General features: G+C 37.9%; 4 protein-coding genes across 6 annotated transcripts in view; 2 read left to right on the top strand and 2 right to left on the bottom strand.

Moving 5' to 3' along the window:
* The window catches only part of LOC101243154 (cyclin-K-like), a 9,917-nt gene extending 9,456 nt beyond the window's left edge, over positions 1 to 461 (bottom strand). Inside the window, exons 1-2 of one of the 2 annotated variants that reach the window (XM_018812692.2) lie at positions 304 to 461; positions 174 to 247 (exon numbers count right to left, since the gene is read on the bottom strand). In XM_018812692.2, coding sequence (XP_018668237.1) covers positions 174 to 247; positions 304 to 337 — 108 coding nt within the window. In that variant the 5' untranslated portion in view covers positions 338 to 461. The remainder of the gene's footprint in view (positions 1 to 173; positions 248 to 303) is intronic. The other variant, XM_009860869.3, reaches the window with a different exon arrangement.
* A 608-nt stretch (positions 462 to 1,069) lies between these two features.
* On the bottom strand, positions 1,070 to 5,501 carry LOC100185797 (mitochondrial fission regulator 2-like). Its single transcript, XM_002126703.5, has 8 exons — positions 5,394 to 5,501; positions 4,839 to 4,936; positions 4,269 to 4,370; positions 3,578 to 3,777; positions 2,805 to 3,007; positions 2,287 to 2,387; positions 1,580 to 1,763; positions 1,070 to 1,257 (listed from the first exon to the last, which is right to left on the bottom strand). Exons 1-8 carry the CDS (start codon positions 5,415 to 5,417, stop codon positions 1,204 to 1,206), a joined length of 966 nt encoding a protein of 321 aa, XP_002126739.1. The 5' UTR covers positions 5,418 to 5,501; the 3' UTR covers positions 1,070 to 1,203.
* Positions 5,502 to 8,867: 3,366 nt separating this feature from the next.
* LOC104265864 (uncharacterized protein YBL113C-like) lies at positions 8,868 to 11,422 on the top strand. 2 transcript variants are annotated; one of them, XM_026834965.1, is made up of 4 exons: positions 8,868 to 9,003; positions 9,662 to 9,739; positions 9,833 to 10,804; positions 10,889 to 11,268. In XM_026834965.1, the coding sequence occupies exons 1-4, from the start codon at positions 8,976 to 8,978 to the stop codon at positions 11,080 to 11,082; spliced, it is 1,272 nt and encodes a 423-aa protein (XP_026690766.1). In that variant the 5' UTR covers positions 8,868 to 8,975; the 3' UTR covers positions 11,083 to 11,268. The 2 variants fall into 2 exon arrangements, with proteins under 2 accessions (XP_026690766.1, XP_018667946.1); XM_018812401.2 differs by having other exon boundaries at positions 9,833 to 11,422.
* Positions 11,423 to 11,895: 473 nt separating this feature from the next.
* The window catches only part of LOC100175588 (intraflagellar transport protein 52 homolog), a 6,790-nt gene continuing 1,414 nt past the window's right edge, over positions 11,896 to 17,271 (top strand). Inside the window, exons 1-12 of the mRNA XM_002126562.4 lie at positions 11,896 to 12,108; positions 12,483 to 12,607; positions 12,854 to 12,941; positions 13,187 to 13,316; positions 13,597 to 13,756; positions 14,093 to 14,219; positions 14,633 to 14,719; positions 15,061 to 15,176; positions 15,819 to 15,926; positions 16,109 to 16,196; positions 16,590 to 16,698; positions 16,914 to 17,059. Of these exons, the coding sequence (XP_002126598.1) occupies positions 12,085 to 12,108; positions 12,483 to 12,607; positions 12,854 to 12,941; positions 13,187 to 13,316; positions 13,597 to 13,756; positions 14,093 to 14,219; positions 14,633 to 14,719; positions 15,061 to 15,176; positions 15,819 to 15,926; positions 16,109 to 16,196; positions 16,590 to 16,698; positions 16,914 to 17,059 (1,308 nt within the window). The 5' untranslated portion in view covers positions 11,896 to 12,084. The remainder of the gene's footprint in view (positions 12,109 to 12,482; positions 12,608 to 12,853; positions 12,942 to 13,186; positions 13,317 to 13,596; positions 13,757 to 14,092; positions 14,220 to 14,632; positions 14,720 to 15,060; positions 15,177 to 15,818; positions 15,927 to 16,108; positions 16,197 to 16,589; positions 16,699 to 16,913; positions 17,060 to 17,271) is intronic.

The raw sequence follows: 17,271 nt of genomic DNA, 5'->3' as shown, positions 1-17,271 counted from the left end.
ACGCTGGGGTCTAGTTAGTACAGTGTCCAAATTTTAGGTTGGTGGCACCAGTAGAAGGTATCGAAAATGGCCGCTAGAATATCTGTATTCTAGGATCACCTTGGTTCATATACGGCCTTGCACCGACAGCGCGCATAAGGTCTCACAATATCCAAATAAACCAGAATTCTCACCTGTTTTTCGACTCCACGCGTTGCAACCAAGTGTTTAAAGCAAGCTTCAGCTATCGGTGATCGACACGTATTCCCTGCGGTTCAAATTCTAAAACTTACTAACATTAGATATTGTTACGTCACAACTCACCGAAGCAAAGGAACAAAACGCTCTTTTTCTCCATGACGTCACAATCGCATTAAAATTTAAAAATGCTGAGTCAGGTTACGCTTCAATAATTTGCATTGAAATCTAACAAACGTTTTAAAGTGGGGAGTTTCCAACATTTATGATTCAGTTAGGTTAAAAATTACCAAAAGAATGCAAGACACCCAAAAAATCCATACGACCGAACCTTAAACCTTAACATTTGACCTCCAACCATTTATTTATAAATCCAGAGCACTAACCTCTAACGGTCTAATGAATCTGTCCATAACCATTCACCCCAACCAGAGTCCGTATATAAACATGTTTATATACGGACTCTGACCCCAACTATTAACATGTAAGCTACCAACTTCAGCTTTAATCTCATCATTCAAACCCATAGCCTACCGTTTCTATGGAATCTTTTTCACTCTACCATAATAGTACACCAGTCACCAAGCCCATTGTCATATCTGATGCTTATTGTTATTATTGTTTTCAGCCCAATGTTATATCATTGTCCATTGTTATACAGTAGGGTGTGGAAGATGGGACACTTTTTTATTCTATTTTCCTGTCTCATTGTGTGGTAAACAATAAGAACATTTAAAGAATAATAAACCGTATCCTGACAACTCCTATAGGTCGTTAATTGTTTAAAACACAATCAGAATATTTGAATATTACGTGCTAAAGGTGTCCCATCTACCCCCACTTTACAATATTGTTATAAGCCATTTTTTATAACATTAAACACCACAAATTATAATATCTGATGCTAAAACACAAAATTTATTATGACGAAATAAAACGATGGCAGCCAACACTCCAGCACCAACTCGTGAAAAATATTGCGATAAAATGGGCATGCAATGTGGAATGGAACTGTTAATGTTATTTCTATGATACAACGTCGTTTACTTGCCCTCGCTTTTTCAGCAAATGCTGCCCAAACTGTGGAAAATAAGTGAATTAAAAATATTTTTAACTTTTTTTATGAACAAAAAAACAAAAAAAAATCTGTTAAAAGTTTAAATACAAATATTTAAACCAGTGTTTTTTCCAATTTTTACATTTACATTGCTAACATACATGGTTTTATGCTCTTTCAGAGACACCCAACACCCATGGGCCCTCTACTTCATCAACAAAATAACCTATGACTTAGTTCTGTTTTACAGTAATTACGTCTGTTTAGGATAAACAAGTTACAATCATTCATGCCCACAAATATAGGCATTTATGACATCACAGAGCATATAGTTACACAACAGACCTTAGGAGGAGAATCCTCCCACTCTTTATCTTTGCTCCTCCTTGGCTCCGGGGAATCGCTGGGCGAATCGCATCGCTTGCGGTGGGCGAACTTTTTACGCAACGCAGCGGCTATAAAAGCAGCGGGGTCTGCAGCGTTGGGTTCGGTGAGGGGTTTCTTGTTTGTGGGGGTTCCCCCAGGGGACCTGGTTGACAATCATCGATTAAGTAAAGAATCCCCTAATCGGGGGTTAAGAAAATTGCAAAACAAACTACAAATTTAGGTCTGTAGTGAATCTTTTTCGCTTGTTTTGTGATTTTAAAAGGCTGACTTTAAATTGTCAATCTGTGCCATGTAAAAGCCCACATACAACCATAATAATAGCAGTGTCAAGCATTAAAATCATACAATTATAAACATTCTGAAGTGGATCTTAGCTATTTTTTTGTGAACTTAAAGCAACCATGTTTAATCTGCTACAAGACCTGGTAGCAACAACATATAAACAAACAGTAGGGTTACAAAGTGTCAACAAAACAAATTAAACAATAACCTTGAACTGGTTGCACCACTTTTCACAGGTGTTTATATAAGTTAAGTTGTATTTGACCGACACTTCAGTATTTTTGAGAGCTACTTTTACAAAGTGTCAACAAAACAATAACCTTGAATTGGTTTCACTACTTTTCACAGATGTTTATATTAGTAGTAAAACAGCCATATCCCACCTTGTAACGGACTTTAGCTTAACTTTATGAAGATCTTTCAAAACGTCGCACATAGATATCGGACCTCTTGATTGGCTGGGCTCACAATTAGTGGACGAGGCCTTGAAATAAGTTTTGTCAGTTTTTACTAAAACTACAACCAACAACAAAAACTCTTATACAGGGGTTAGAAACATGCGATCAAATTAATATAGTAGGGTGAGGTAGAATGGGACACTTTACACATAATATCCAAGTATCCAGTTCGTGTTTTAAATAATTAACAACGGTCTACGGGGACGTGATGATACGGTTATACAATCTTTAAATGTCTTTTGTTTACTAGCAAATAGGACAAGAAACAGAATGAAAAGGCGTCCCATCTTCCTCCACCCTACCATACAACAATTACAATACCAAGGAAATTACGACATAAACTCAGTTTTATTAAAAGTTAATTCCCCAACACTAAATTTCCATTTTTTAGCCCGGCTACACTACTTAAACCTTATGACAGAAACACCGAACATTAACATTACCTTCCCTTGCTTCCGCTGCCTGATCAACTCAGCCACCGATAACTGAGGTTTTGATGCTGATGGTGTGGTGGGGGGTGGGGGAGGCGGGGGCGGTGGGGGCATACATGGTGGGGGGATTCCCGGGGGTGGGGGGGCTTTTATTGGGGTGGAAGAAGACGCGGGCTCACCTGCACAGCTTATGGTTGAGTTGAAACTCGTGGAAACTGAAAAAAACATTTTTATAAAAAAGTTTTGTCATTTTTCATTAAAAAACAGCGCAGAATCGAATGTTCTAGGTTTGAGTAATGGCCAACTCTGACCTAAATCCCAGGTTCCATGGCGTGCCTTACTGTAGGACCTCACCCATATAGAATATAATGTGCATATACAATGTTGGGGTAATGGGCCAACTCTGGCCTAAATCTCAGGTCCCATGGCATGCCTCACTGTAGGACCTCACCCATATAGAATATAATGTGCATATACAATGTTGGGGTAATGGGCCAACTCTGACCTAAATCCCAGGTCACATGGCGTCCCTTACTGTAGGACCTCACCCATATAGAATATAATGTGCATTGATCTTAAAAAATATTTGCATGCAAACTTCTCAACTTACGGTTTATTTATTCGTATAGATTGTGTCAACAGTGTTTCAATTGCATTTCTACAGCGGTGAACAGACTACATATTATATTTCATTAAGCGGACATGTAATTATATTGGTGTGGGCATACATATTATATATATATAGATATATGGCCGAGTGGATATCATATTTGTGTGCAACTTACGATCTGTTTGTTGTTTAGTTTGGTTAGACACGAGCATCGCAATTTGTGAACGTAGCATCGACAACTCGTCCTCTAACGCTGTGATCTTCGTTTCCATGGTATCGGGGGGTAGTGATGTCATCGACGATGATGTCATAATAGTGGTGTCTGGTTGTTTTGATATTTCTTTCAAATCTTCGCAAGATTGCGAACGTCCGAAGCTGAACATAGAAATAATAAATATGTATCAATATATAAACTGTTACAGTCAAAAGTGCCGAAGATGTAATACAAAGATAAAATTAGAAAATATTGGGTTTTAACAAAAACTAGGATATTGTGGTGACAACACGCTGTAGTGGGTTGCTGGGCAACAATGTTTATTGTGATGTAATAAAACCTTGAAAATATTAGTTATATAACAAGGTTTATTTACTGTTTCATTATCTGTGTATAAAAAAATGATTATTTTATTAAAGTCTGGTAGAAAATAAGCAAGTAAAAATATTATTTGTAGCTGTTAATCTAATTTTGAAACTTGAATATATTTAATATAAAAATCAACAGATTAAAACAAGCTTATATTTCCAACTGCCGTCAATATAATACCTTAACAATCACATTACAAAATAGATGTTTCTAACTGCTGTACATTGGTAGCGTTTTTAATATAAATCACTTTAATATCAATTGTGCCACAAACCACACTTACACGTCCGGAATATCTATGAGTTGACAAATATCGGACAACGAGAACAAAGTTTTCCGTTGGTCGTCATCGATTAACCGAGCTCCGTTAGGTAGAATCTCAAATCTAAACATAAAAAAACAACATTTCATTATAAATACAAGTGATACAACCAACTTTAAATAAAGAAGATGAAGTTACAGCCTTGGTATTAGTCCTGTACACAAGTAATGGACCAACTCTGGTCTGCGTCCAAGACACCTAAATAATGCTACCATTGTGGGCGTATGTTCTTGTGCAAGACACCTAACTTTAATTGCTACAACCCAGTGGTTTTGCCAATTTTCAGCCATACAGAAAACAATCACCCACAAAGTTACATACGTGGTAACTTGTAAGCTGGCACGAGGTGTATGAAACAGAACACCCGTGTTATAACGACTGTCGTTGCCCGTCATGCGAGGATAAATAAGTTACATACATGGTAACTTGTAAGCGGGCACGAGGTGTATGAAACAGAACACCCAAGTTATAACGACTGTTGTTGCCCCGCCATGAGAGGTTTAACAACCGACAATAGAAATGACATATTACCTCGGGCGTGGGGTGATAGACAGTGGCAAGTGAGCCCCGATCATTCGGACCAAACTACGACGGTTTCCGGCCCTGACGTCATCCATTTTATTAGTATTCTGCAAAATATGGACAGGTTATTTTGGTTATATATGGCCTATAGGTTTGTAATAGAATTTGTGCAGGTTTGCTTATCCACACACTGCAATAGCTTTAGCAACTCGACTGTGGGCATGGGAGTGGCAACCATGGATAAGTCACTCAAGTTCCCACCCACGAGGATATAAATGACCAAACCAACCAAAAGTCATGTCTGCTTATCCACACACTGCAATAGCTTCAGCAACTCGACTGTGGGCATGGGAGTGGCAACCATGAATAAGTCACTCAAGTTCCCACCCACGAGGATATAAATGACCAAACCAACCAAAAGTCATGTCTGCTTATCCACACACTGCAATAGCTTCAGCAACTCGACTGTGGGCATGGGAGTGGCAACCATGGATAAGTCACTCAAGTTCCCATCCATGAGGATATAAATGACCAAACCAACCAAAACCAACATTTTATCCAAACCTGATTTTCTTTTCCTTCGTTCATTTCAATGCTTTCACCGAAACATTATTTCAATAAAATCTAAATCTAAAAAGAAACCACAATAATCGTTAAAATATAAACAATACTTTGGAATAAACACTTTAATACATCGCGGTCAACAGTAAAGGGCTTTGTGACGTCATAAAGGGACAACGCGAATCGCTGAAGAATAGATTTAATTTATGTTTATGAGATTTCTATCCTGTATGTTTTTTACTCCCCTTTTAAAAAAGGTAATTGCACACATAAATATGCTTTAACCAATTTTGCCTAAAAATTACAAACTATTATCCCTTCGAGTTAACCAGAGTCGTAAAAACACCAATGTATTTCCAAAGCATATATATGCTTTGGTATTTCTATGGCTCTCAAGCTAAAAATACTCTATACTACCCTTGCGTGGATTAATTCCTATACATATTTTTACCGTTAGGTAGCGCAAGTAAGATAAATTTTTAACGAACGTTATACATACAAAAGCAATCTTGGCATTGTAATGATAGAAGTGCCCTTTTATAAAATCTTTAGCAAATTAAAATTTTATTTATTATTTTATTCAATAGTAGATTCTTATTTTAGTACAAATATAACACTTCAGCATGGTATGCCAGTTTAAATTTCCATTGCAGCAAATATGCAAAGTGGGCAAGGGAGTGGCAACCATGGATAAGACGCTTCTGTGATTGTGGGCGTATGTGTTCTAAGACAAAAGGCTTAAGACCTATTGCCGTGCATAAAACAATCACCCACAAAGTTACATACGTGGTAACTTGTAAGCGGGTACGAGGTGTATGAAACAGAACACTCGTGTTATAACGACTGTCGTTGCCCCTCCATGTGAGGATAAATAAGTTACATTTATTTAATTTCCCATCTTTTCGACAAACTAAATAACCAAACCAACCAAAAGTCCTGTGTTCTTACAATTAGAAAAATATCGTTTTTTTTTCGCGTTAACATTCCGGAACAATTGTATTTTGTTATACAACAAAGCAGTTCGATTATTCCGTCATAATCAATTCTCTATTCACCCCATTATCACGTAATAATACACCACGATATATCGTCATGACAACGGAATATCTGAACACGTGGTTACCCTGGCAACCGCAACAATAGAATAACGAACAAAAGAACATCGGGATTCGAACCCAACATTAAATCTCAAGCAAGCCACCAATTTAAGACACTGTATGTAATTTACTTTTATTGGAATTTAAATCAAACCGAGATATTTTAAGCTCACGAATATCTTTGCACCTGCAGCGTATTTTTATCGATAGTCGTTTTCAACTTTTCATCATCGTTTTAACACAAGTTTTGTACCGGATGCCTCTGGCTTAAACTTTAATTGCTGTTTTGTCGCCAAAATCATTGCTTTTGTTTAGTTTTAAAATATTAAAATTATTTGATCTTTATGATTTCAAGGAGATAAATAAAATCTACTAGTGTATTTAACAATTAACAACACTATTTGAAATTCGTGAGGATTTGCTTTACAATTCTATAAATGTTCTTTGTTTGCTACGAAATGGAACGATAAAATAAAAACATGTCTCGTCTCCCATTCTTACCCCGGCTTACAATTTTACAAAGTTGAATTGAAATAACAGCCTTCAGCATGGCAACGCAACATATTTCAAACCGTTCGTTTCAAAAGCGAACCTATTTACACCCATCGCCGTGACCCTTTCAACGATTTAAATTTGACGAGTTAATCTTATATTGCGACCAGTTATAGCTTGCTTATCATCATAACGCCAACCAGTTTATTTAACGGCCAACAACAAAAAAACGACCGCGGTTCGAAGGAATTTATATGCAAAGTAGTTTTACCGCAAGATGCTGTTAGGTTAGTTACCAAAAATTCCTTTAAACCGTTTCGTTTATTTATCCTCACATGGCGGGGCAACGACAGTCGTTATAACACGGGTGTTCTGTTTCATACACCTCGTGCCCGCTTACAAGTTACAACGTATGTAACTTATTTATCCTCGCATGGCAGGCAACGACAGTCGTTATAACACGGATGTTCTGTTTCATACACCTCGTGCCCGCTTACAAGTTACAACGTATGTAACTCATTTATCCTCGCATGGCAGGGCAACGACAGTCGTTATAACACGGATGTTTTGTTTCATACACCTCGTGCCCGCTTACAAGTTACCACGTATGTAACTTATTTATCCTCGCATGACGGTGCAACGACAGTCGTTATAACACGGGTGTTCAGTTTCATACACCTCATGCCCGCTTACAAGTTACCACGTATGTAACTTTGTGGGTGATTGTTTATATATGGCTGACAATTTATACGACCCTTTAGTAACCACTGGGTTGGAGCAATTACTGTTAAGTGTCTTGCCCAACGACACATACGCCCACAATGGTAGCAACCACAAGCCTGGTATTCCTTTGGTTAAGATAAGGTTCTCTACCACAGAGCCGATAAACGATGTCGCGGTTCGCGTTTAAACAATTTCTAAAATATGGAATCATTGTTTGTTCCTAATGGGCGTTTGTGCCGGTGAAGCTTCATTTGCTTACGTCACAATCAATCCTGACTCTTGACCGCATACTGTCTATTCTCTATTTCATAATACGTCATAAAGTACTATATGGGGTAAGGTGGGATACCGTTCACTAGCAAATGGGGCGAGAAATAAAAACACGAACCATCTTCCCCTAACCGTATATCTCCTTTATAAGAGCTTTGATAATTGTTAAAACACGAATGGGAAATATGAGATATTGCCACGGACCGTCTTACCCCATCTATATAAATATTGAAATAAATTATATACACCCGGATATCGATTGTTTATCGCGAAAATCGCTACGATCGCGGTTCTAATCCGGGAATCCCCATTCTACTACCTGCCGTCTCACCCTGCATTTATGACGTCACACACACCATTGTTACCGAGTATTGATTTAAAAGAATCCGTTCCAGAAGAAATGAGGATCATTGTTACGTAGCAGCAGCCATTGACAGTGAAAAACGTCACAAATGGTTTGTGACGTATAACGATAGAAAAAAAATAGGATTCTAGGTTAAAGTTTTAGGAAAAATATTGGATGATTGAAAAAATAAAAGTGAAATTAATTTTAAAATAAAATCTGCATTAAATTTGTTTTAGTAGCGTAATAAATGTTAAATATATAAATAAAGATAAATCTTGGAAAAATAATTAGTTTAAATTTATTTTGCGACATGTAGTACTGTGGGGGAAGACGGGACACCTTTAGCGCATAATATCCAAATATCCTGATCGAGTTTTAAACAATAAACAACGATCTATGGTAGTCGTGAAGATACCGTTTTATAATTCTTTTTTGTTTACTAACAAATGGGACAAGAAAATAGAATGAAAAGGTGTCCCACCTTTCCCCACCCAAATATATTACTTTTACATTGTCTATCGTAGTTTCATTACCATTATACAGGTTAAAGGAATAAATAGGAATTTTAAAATAAAAATTGTTTTAATTTTGTTTTAGCGACGTCAGAATCTTTGATTTTAAATTTCTTATCAAGGTTATATTATCACGTGATCCGAGATGTATCGTCATTGTTTCATCATAATATGTAAGTATGACGTCATAATTGGCATTATTTATGTTTATTTAGGAAATTTATGCATAAGACGATAAGTGTTGTTTCATGCACTTGTATTTATATTTGTGTTTTAACGACTGTAAGAGCTGGAACTTTTTTATAAATGAATGTATTAAGTCCGGCAGTAACAGTTAATAAATAGCATAGTGGGGGAAGATGGGACATCATTTTATTCTATTTCCTCGTTCCATTTCGTAGTAAACAAAAAAACATATGAAAAGTTATAAACTGTATTATCACGACTACCATAGACCGTTGTTAATTGTTTAAAACACGATCAGGATATTTGGATATTATGTGCTAAAGGTGTCCCATCTTACCCCAGCACAAAATATTAACGATACTTAAATACTGGGGTTCTGTGAAACTGGCGTTAATGTAGCAAAGCAAACAACAGTCGTGTTTTAAAGTTGCTCTGTTGGAAACCACAAGCAGCCAAGCAAGACCGCTGTTGCAGTGTTTTACACTTAAACTCGCGATAAACAAGATAATGCCATCATTATGACGTGCCAACTCTGTCTTAATGGCTCACTGTGCCATTTCAGAAGAAACTTCAAATTTGATCGGTTGCGTATTTTGCAGCAATTGATTATATATGACAACTATAATCGACGGGTAACAATTGCAGGTTTGGCGGTCATGTCACGTGCTCAGACAACTGACGTCATGGTGACAAACGTTACGTCATCAAATTCAACAACAATGGGTAATTATTCCATAACAAATACTTAGTACAAAACAAGTTAACTTTATATTGTGTCATGGATTCAACGCGCACTTTTTATTTAACACTTTTCAGAATCGTTTACAACGGAAGAAACTACAACGGCAACAACGATGTTTGCGATAAACACAACAGCAATATTTACCACACAAAGTTCCAGCAACGCAACTACAATGGATACAGCTACAACTGTAACAAATGGGTCGTCGGTTAACAACGCAGCAGCTACAACTGCAGCTACAAACGGAGCTACAACTGCAGCTACAAACGGAGCTACAAATACGGCTACAAACGGAGCTACAAACGTAGCAACAACTGCAGCTACAAACGGAGCTACAAATACGGCTACAAACGGAGCTACGACTGCAGCTACAAACGGAGCTACAACTGCAGCTACAGACGGAGCTACAACTGCAGCTACAAACGGAGCTACAAACGTAGCAACAACTGCAGCTACAAACGGAGCTACAAATACGGCTACAAACGGAGCTACGACTGCAGCTACAAACGGAGCTACAAACGGAGCTACAAATACGGCTACAAACGGAGCTACGACTGCAGCTACAAACGTAGCAACAAACGTAGCTACAACTGCAGCTACAAACGGAGCTACAACTGTAGCTACAAACGGAGCTACAACTGCAGCTACAAACGGAGCTACAACTGCAGCTACAAACGGAGCTACAAACGTAGCAACAACTGCAGCTACAAACGGAGCTACAAACGTAGCAACAACTGCAGCTACAAACGGAGCTACGACTGCAGCTACAAACGGAGCTCCAACTGCAGCTACAAACGGAGCTACAACTGCAGCTACAAACGGAGCTACAACTGCAGCTACAAACGGAGCTACAACTGCAGCTACAAACGGAGCTACAACTGCAGCTACAAACGGAGCTACAACTGCAGCTACAAACGGAGCTACAACTGCAGCTACAAACGGAGCTACAACTGCAGCTACAAACGGAGCTACAACTGCAGCTACAAACGGAGCTACAACTGCAGCTACAAACGGAGCTACAACTGCAGCTACAAACGGAGCTACAAATGCAGCTACAAACGGAGCTACAAACGGAGCTACAAACGGAGCAACAACTGTAGCTACAAACGGAGCTACAAACGGAGCTACAAATACGGCTACAAACGGGGCAACAACTAAATCTAGTACAGCTACAACAGAATCGCAAACAACAACAACTACAACACCCATAACTACCGCCCCAGCAACAGTGGACGAAACACAATCGACATCAACAGGCACAATTACAACATGCAAACTTCAAACGATTCTCATTCTCGTATTTATGTCTCTTTGTTTTGCATAATGACGTCACATGGTCGCTTATTACGTATGGTGACTGTAATAAAGCGCACTGTGAGCGCATATGAGCAGTTCCCATAACTTGTACCAATACATATACCACTGTTCCGTAGCTAAAATTGCTTGAATATTTTGTACACCAAGTTTTCTACACAATTTCGTAGTCGTCGTTGTTTTAGCACAGCTTATAGTGGCGCAATTTATTTGAAATTTCGTTCTTGCGTAGTAATATGTTTGTTTATTGTAAATTTTTGACCAAATGCATTTTTTATCTTGAAAATGAACCACCAAGCTTGGTGGGGAAGAATACAACGGTAGTTCATTAAATCTATAGTGTTAACGTTTCAAAGGCAGTTGAACCTTATTTTCATTTTATATGGTGGATCTCCTCTAGAATATGGAACATGTGTTTTACAGACCAAGGTTGCCCAACTGTGGATTAATACTGTAGGGGTGCTACCATGTGTGCTAGGCCACAAGACACATGAATTCTACAGATATTTTTTATCAGCGTTTACCGCAGTGTAAGAATAAAGTAGCAATATTGTCATCTAGCGGGCAAGATTCAAGGTCTCTTGGCATAGTGCGCCCAAACAACATTCAAACATTCAAGGGCATTATAAAAAAAAAACGTATTTCCAGAATCATACGTGTAATTATAAAATTTATTTGAAAATAGCGAGCATTTTTTTGCCATTTGTTAAACGTAGTTAGCGTGTTATTAACAATTCTCGTCCCCACTAAACCATAAAACTTTTCAAGAAACCACGCAACCGCTTGAAATAAGATGAATGCGATTTTAAATTTCACAATGGTTCATGTAACATAGAAATACAATAAAACGCATACTTCTAGCTATATTGTGACGTACAAGCGTCTTGTGTTTACGTTTGAATTGATATTATTACGTTAAAATATTATACGCGAGATATTTGTAAATAATATCGCCAATTTGGTGACGGACGACATAATTATCGAAGATTTCGTTCAAATTTGAATTCCATTGATGATGCCACCCGTTCCACAGATGGTGAGAAATTATTTTTAATATTTTAAAACAAAACCTGAAATTTCAGTAAAATTAGAAAAGAAATTATGATGTACCGGTACGGTACATATATATCTTAATTGTTATATATTTTTGGGTATGTAAAGTTGCAGAAATGTATATCATGTATTACCGTTTACATGCCCTTAAAGTAACATTTACCAAATTCATAATTAATCAACACATCGAATAGATACCGGTACGGTACTTATATATCTTAATTGTTATGTATTTTTGGGTAACTTTTACCAAAGTCATAATTAATCAACACAGCGAATAGATAGTAATTTACAGCAAAGCCAGTCTTATAACACCTCTAAGTAAAAAATGCAACTCACGTTGGTTACTTTCCACAGGGAATGGAGGAACGACCGACAAGAAATATGATTTTATTTGACCAAACCAAACGTGAACTTTTTACTTTAAACAACGGATACAAAACTTGGCATCGAAGGTTGAGAAACTCGTGGAAAGTTGCTCAGTATGTTATTTCTATGTTGTGTGCTCATATGGAAACGGTCTGTAACATCATTTTTGGGGTTTGCCTTTTTTTTTCGAAAGTACTTTTGTTATACTTCTAGCAAGCAAAATAATTCTGCCCTAAATCCCACCTCCACTGGCGTTGGTGACGTACCACATTGCAAGACCTTACCCATACAGATTGGAATGTTATTTTATGTTGTATAATGTCAGATGTTTTCTTTTTTTCATCATTGTTACATCACAGACATAAAGATGAAATTTCCGAAGAAAGTTTGTCCGAAGCAAAACTTTTCATCGTCGCAGCACCAAGGGAAAAGTTTACAACATTTGAGGTAAAAGAAATATTTTTTTTATACCCAATGGGGTCTAGATGGTAGCATCCTGGGTGTTGGGGTAACAGACCTACACACCATGTCTCAGGTGTGCCTCACTGAAGACCTCACCCTTATAGAATAGAATCTCTAGTATTGAGTGTCTATGAACTGCCTCAGTAGGGTCTGGTCTCAAGTGTGCCTCACTGAAGATTTTAACCTTATAGAATCTTAACTGATGCCAAATCAAATCAATTTATTTTTAGTTTGAAAACTTGAAGCGTTACATTGACAATGGTGGTAGTTTGTTGGTGTTGCTTGGTGAGGGGGGAGAGGGAAGTTTCAATACAAATATCAACTTCCTGCTCGAGGAATACGGGATTATGATCAACAATGGTGGGTGTGGGGTGATAGGTCAACTTTGGCTTAAATCTCAGGTTCAATGCCATGTAATAAACTGTTGTTGGTTTGTTTATTTTAACTTGTCGCATTTCTAAACTTCTTGGGACCTGGGATTTAGACCATAGTTGCCCCTTTACTTTAGAGGGTTTGGTAGGTTGTGATTGTTGTTAGTTTGTTTGTTTTAACATGTCGCTGACCACGTATGCCATTCATTATTTCATTCTACTTGTCATTAATGAAATCCTGATTAATATATTATATCTATGTTCTACAGACGCCGTCGTCCGAAGCGTTTATTACAAATATTTCCACCCCAAGGAGGCGCTAGTGAGCAACGGGGTTTTGAATCGAGCGATCAGCCGAGCGGCAGGGAAGTCCCTACCTGGGCTCGACGACGGACATGGGGTGGACGGAGGGGTGAACCCCATATCGCAGTAAGTTGGAGTTGAAAGTATTTCAAGTGATGTCAAAGCTAAACTTTAGGAACCAAATATTAAACACAGAACACTGCCTCAAAATAATTAAAGTACTGCGGGGGAAGATAGGACACCTTACTACATAATATCTAAATATCCTGATTGTGTTTTAAACAACAAACAACGATCTATTGGAGTCGTAAGAATATGGTTTTATAATTCTTTGAATGTTCTTTGTTTACTACCCAATGGGACAAGAAAATAGTATAAAAAGGTGTCCCATCTTCCCCCCCACTATATATTATGCCTGATAACATCAGGTCCATCTAAACCAACATATTATATTCACTATAGAGCGCTACAGTTTGTATATCCATACGGAGCAACATTAAACGTGGTGAAGCCGTCAACTGCCGTTCTATCAACGGGATCGGCGTGTATACCTGTCAACCGGCCTGTACTGGCTACTTGCCAACCTAAGGTGAGAACCCCTCGGCCTTCGTAATAAATTACTATGTAATTAGAAGAAAATCTGGTACAATAAAGAGGGGGGGTCTTTTTAAAACTGTTTTTGTCAAAGGTTAGATCATTATGGCAAACAAAATAAATTCAACCAATAGTGAACAGTGTAGCTGTAGCCAGAATTGCTTTTTTAGTTTTTAGCAAAATCTAATTGACATTGTTGAAATGCAGTTTCATGTTGTTGCCATAAGTGTGTAATCAAATCAAGTGAGCACATGGAACTAAGTTTAAGCAATGTCACCTGGATTTTTCCTAAATCTCAAAAATCATAACACTTTTGACAGCAGAAAATATATTACATATTTATGGCAACAATAATGGCCATCATGCATGTATGTATAGACCTTATTATATGTATATATTAACCCACAGAGCACGAGTGGCAAGCTTTGTGTGGTTGGATCGGCTCACATGTTTAGTGATCAATATATGGATAAAGAGGAGAATGCTAGAGTCATGGTAAATATGATGACATGTTTGGATCATAGAAGTGATTAAACAATTATTAGTGGTGCCTATCCCATATGGGTGGGTGGGATCCTACAGTGACGCTATGGGACCTAAGATTTAGGCCAGAGTTAGCTTTACCCATCACCCAAACACACAGGGTGCTACAACCCATTAGTGACCGCTGGGTTGTAGAAATGTCTGTTAAGTGTCTTGGCCTAGGAAACATATACGCCCACAATGGTAGCAGCATTAGGCCTAAGCCCATTATTGTTCATTACAATGCAAGTGCTTATACGCAGCGGGGTTGTTATTAGTTATTACTTAGAAAATATTCACTTACTCAACTCCAGGATGTAATAATACGATGGTTAACGACGGATGAGATTGAGTTGGACGCGATTGACGCTGAAGATCCAGAGATATCGGATTATAACATGTTGCCGCACACTGAGAAGTTATCGGATCGGTAAGTTAGTTTGTGGTTGTTGGGTTTGTATAAACGTGTGAAGTGAAATTATCTTACATAAAGGATGTAGGTTTAATGATATTTGATAGATTGTATGATTGTATTTGTTGGGTATGGGTTTATAAACACCTGTGTAAAGGGATGGAATACATACCATTAAATGTAAATTAAAGAAAGAAGGAGAAAAACAAACTGGCAGGGGTTAAAAGCAGTACTTGCAAAAAGTTGCATTGTAACCAGAGGATACCGGGTTCAATGCTCGATACTGATAGGTGTGTGTGTGTGCGCAAAATACTTAGCAGCAATTACTCCAACCCAGTGGTCACTAATTGGACAGGAATAGCATGGCTACTAACGGACATTGCTCTAGTGGTCACAATGCAAAGTATCACTCTGGGTGTCGGAGTAATGGCCAGTGGCGCAGCCAGGAGGGTTTAGCGAGTCGCAACCCCCCTCCCTTATAAACCTCCCCAAAAAATTTAATTTTTTTTTTAACTGTTTGATTAAACCCCCCCATCTTTTTTTTGTGGCTGCGCCACTGTTAATGGCCAACGCTGCCCTAAATCCCAAGTCCCCCATAGCACCTCTATATAGTAAGTAATATAAACACCACCACCTCTAACCCACCTCACCCACCCACAGTTTAAAGAGTTGTTTACAAGAAGGCGACGACATCCCGACCGACTTCACAAAGTTGTTCGATACAAAACTTTTTAAACTGGATAACGCAGTGTTGCCCAAAATACTCAAGTAAGCAGTGTTGCCAGATATATTTCTAATGTGCTACTTGAAAAATATTAAGAAATGTTAATCAACAGCACTGCATGATGTACTACCAAGTATAACTTAATTGTGCAATAAAGAGGTGTATCAAATATGTTGCTTGCGAATATGAACAAGTTACATTCATATTATGTTTAATTATCCAACAGAGCGTTTGACCAGTTAAACATCAAACACGAACCGTTAACGTTGATCCCACCTAGCTTTGAAACCCCCCTTCCACCCCTGCAACCTGCTGTAAGTGCAAAAGATATTCAGCAACTGTTACTGCCAGGATATGCGTCATGTTCTTTTACTTTTAATTATATCTGGGGTAACATTGCAGGCTAACACTGTCAAAACGTTATTTGTTTGGCTTCCTTTCGCACTATGATGTCATATACATAATAAAGATTACTTATTTGGATACACAAACAGCCCTATGGCTGATATGGGTTAGTGTTGTATGCCTGTAGCCCTAAGAATCAAGGCTCGATGCTGCTACCATTGTGTATGTATGTGTTATTGGGACTTGGACAGCAAAAATGTCACTCCGTTAAAATCACAATGAAAGAAAATAAGAAGATCTTCCAGACAAGTTATTAATACGTGTATATATTATTTCCATGTTTATATATTATTTCTACCCAGGTTTTTCCCCCCGAATTCTGCGACCTCCCCGGCCCTCCGCTCGACTTGTTCGACCTCGACGAAAACTTTTCATCGGAGAAAGTTCGACTCGCACAAATAACCAACAAATGTAAACAATGCATATTGTTACCTAATATATCTGTATTCTGTTACTTCTGCTACCAGGCATAATACAAAATAAATAAAAAAAAATTATTTTTTTGACTAAAACTGTATTTTTCATTAAGGTTTGATACTATAATACTAAAATAACGGCCTTATTTATTTTTTTATCGACACACATATGTTTTTATGACGTCACAACCATGCATTATGACATCACAGGCAACGACGATGACTTAGAATACTATGTTCGCGAATGTGGGGATATATTGGGGATCTCACCCAAGCTACCCAAGGATGGACAAGATGCCAAACACATATTGGAACACGTGTTGTTCCAGATTGTTGAGTTTAAGAAAGCTATCCTGGTGAGTGGATTATGGGTTGTTTGGATAAATGTAACTTATTTATTCATGCATGGCGGGGCAACAACAGTCGTTATAACACGGGTGCTCTGTTTCATACACCTCGTGCTCGCTTACAAGTTACCACGGGTGTTCTGTTATATCTATGTTATGTCCTTTATGGGTTGACTAAATTGTCAGCCATACATAAAATCAATCACCCACAAAGTTACATA

This window comes from Ciona intestinalis, chromosome 7 (genome assembly GCF_000224145.3).
Source record: "Ciona intestinalis chromosome 7, KH, whole genome shotgun sequence".
In the NCBI taxonomy this organism is placed as follows: Eukaryota; Metazoa; Chordata; class Ascidiacea; order Phlebobranchia; family Cionidae; genus Ciona; species Ciona intestinalis.
Note: the sequence above shows the minus strand (reverse complement) of the source record. Positions and strands in the feature narration are given on the sequence as shown.

Bases quoted from the DNA above. Each gene is read 5' to 3' on its own strand.
- LOC100185797 (XM_002126703.5), bottom strand. From the start codon at position 5,417: ATGAACGAAGGAAAAGAAAATCAG. The intron at 4,371-4,838 runs GTAATATGTCAT...TTTTATGTTTAG, and splicing joins TCTATCACCCCACGCCCGAG to ATTTGAGATTCTACCTAACG. The intron at 1,764-2,286 runs GTGGGATATGGC...ATTGTCAACCAG, and splicing joins AAGCTAAAGTCCGTTACAAG to GTCCCCTGGGGGAACCCCCA.
- LOC104265864 (XM_018812401.2), top strand. From the start codon at position 8,976: ATGTATCGTCATTGTTTCATCATAATAT. The intron at 9,004-9,661 runs GTAAGTATGACG...TAACAATTGCAG, and splicing joins TCATTGTTTCATCATAATAT to GTTTGGCGGTCATGTCACGT. The intron at 9,740-9,832 runs GTAATTATTCCA...AACACTTTTCAG, and splicing joins ATCAAATTCAACAACAATGG to AATCGTTTACAACGGAAGAA.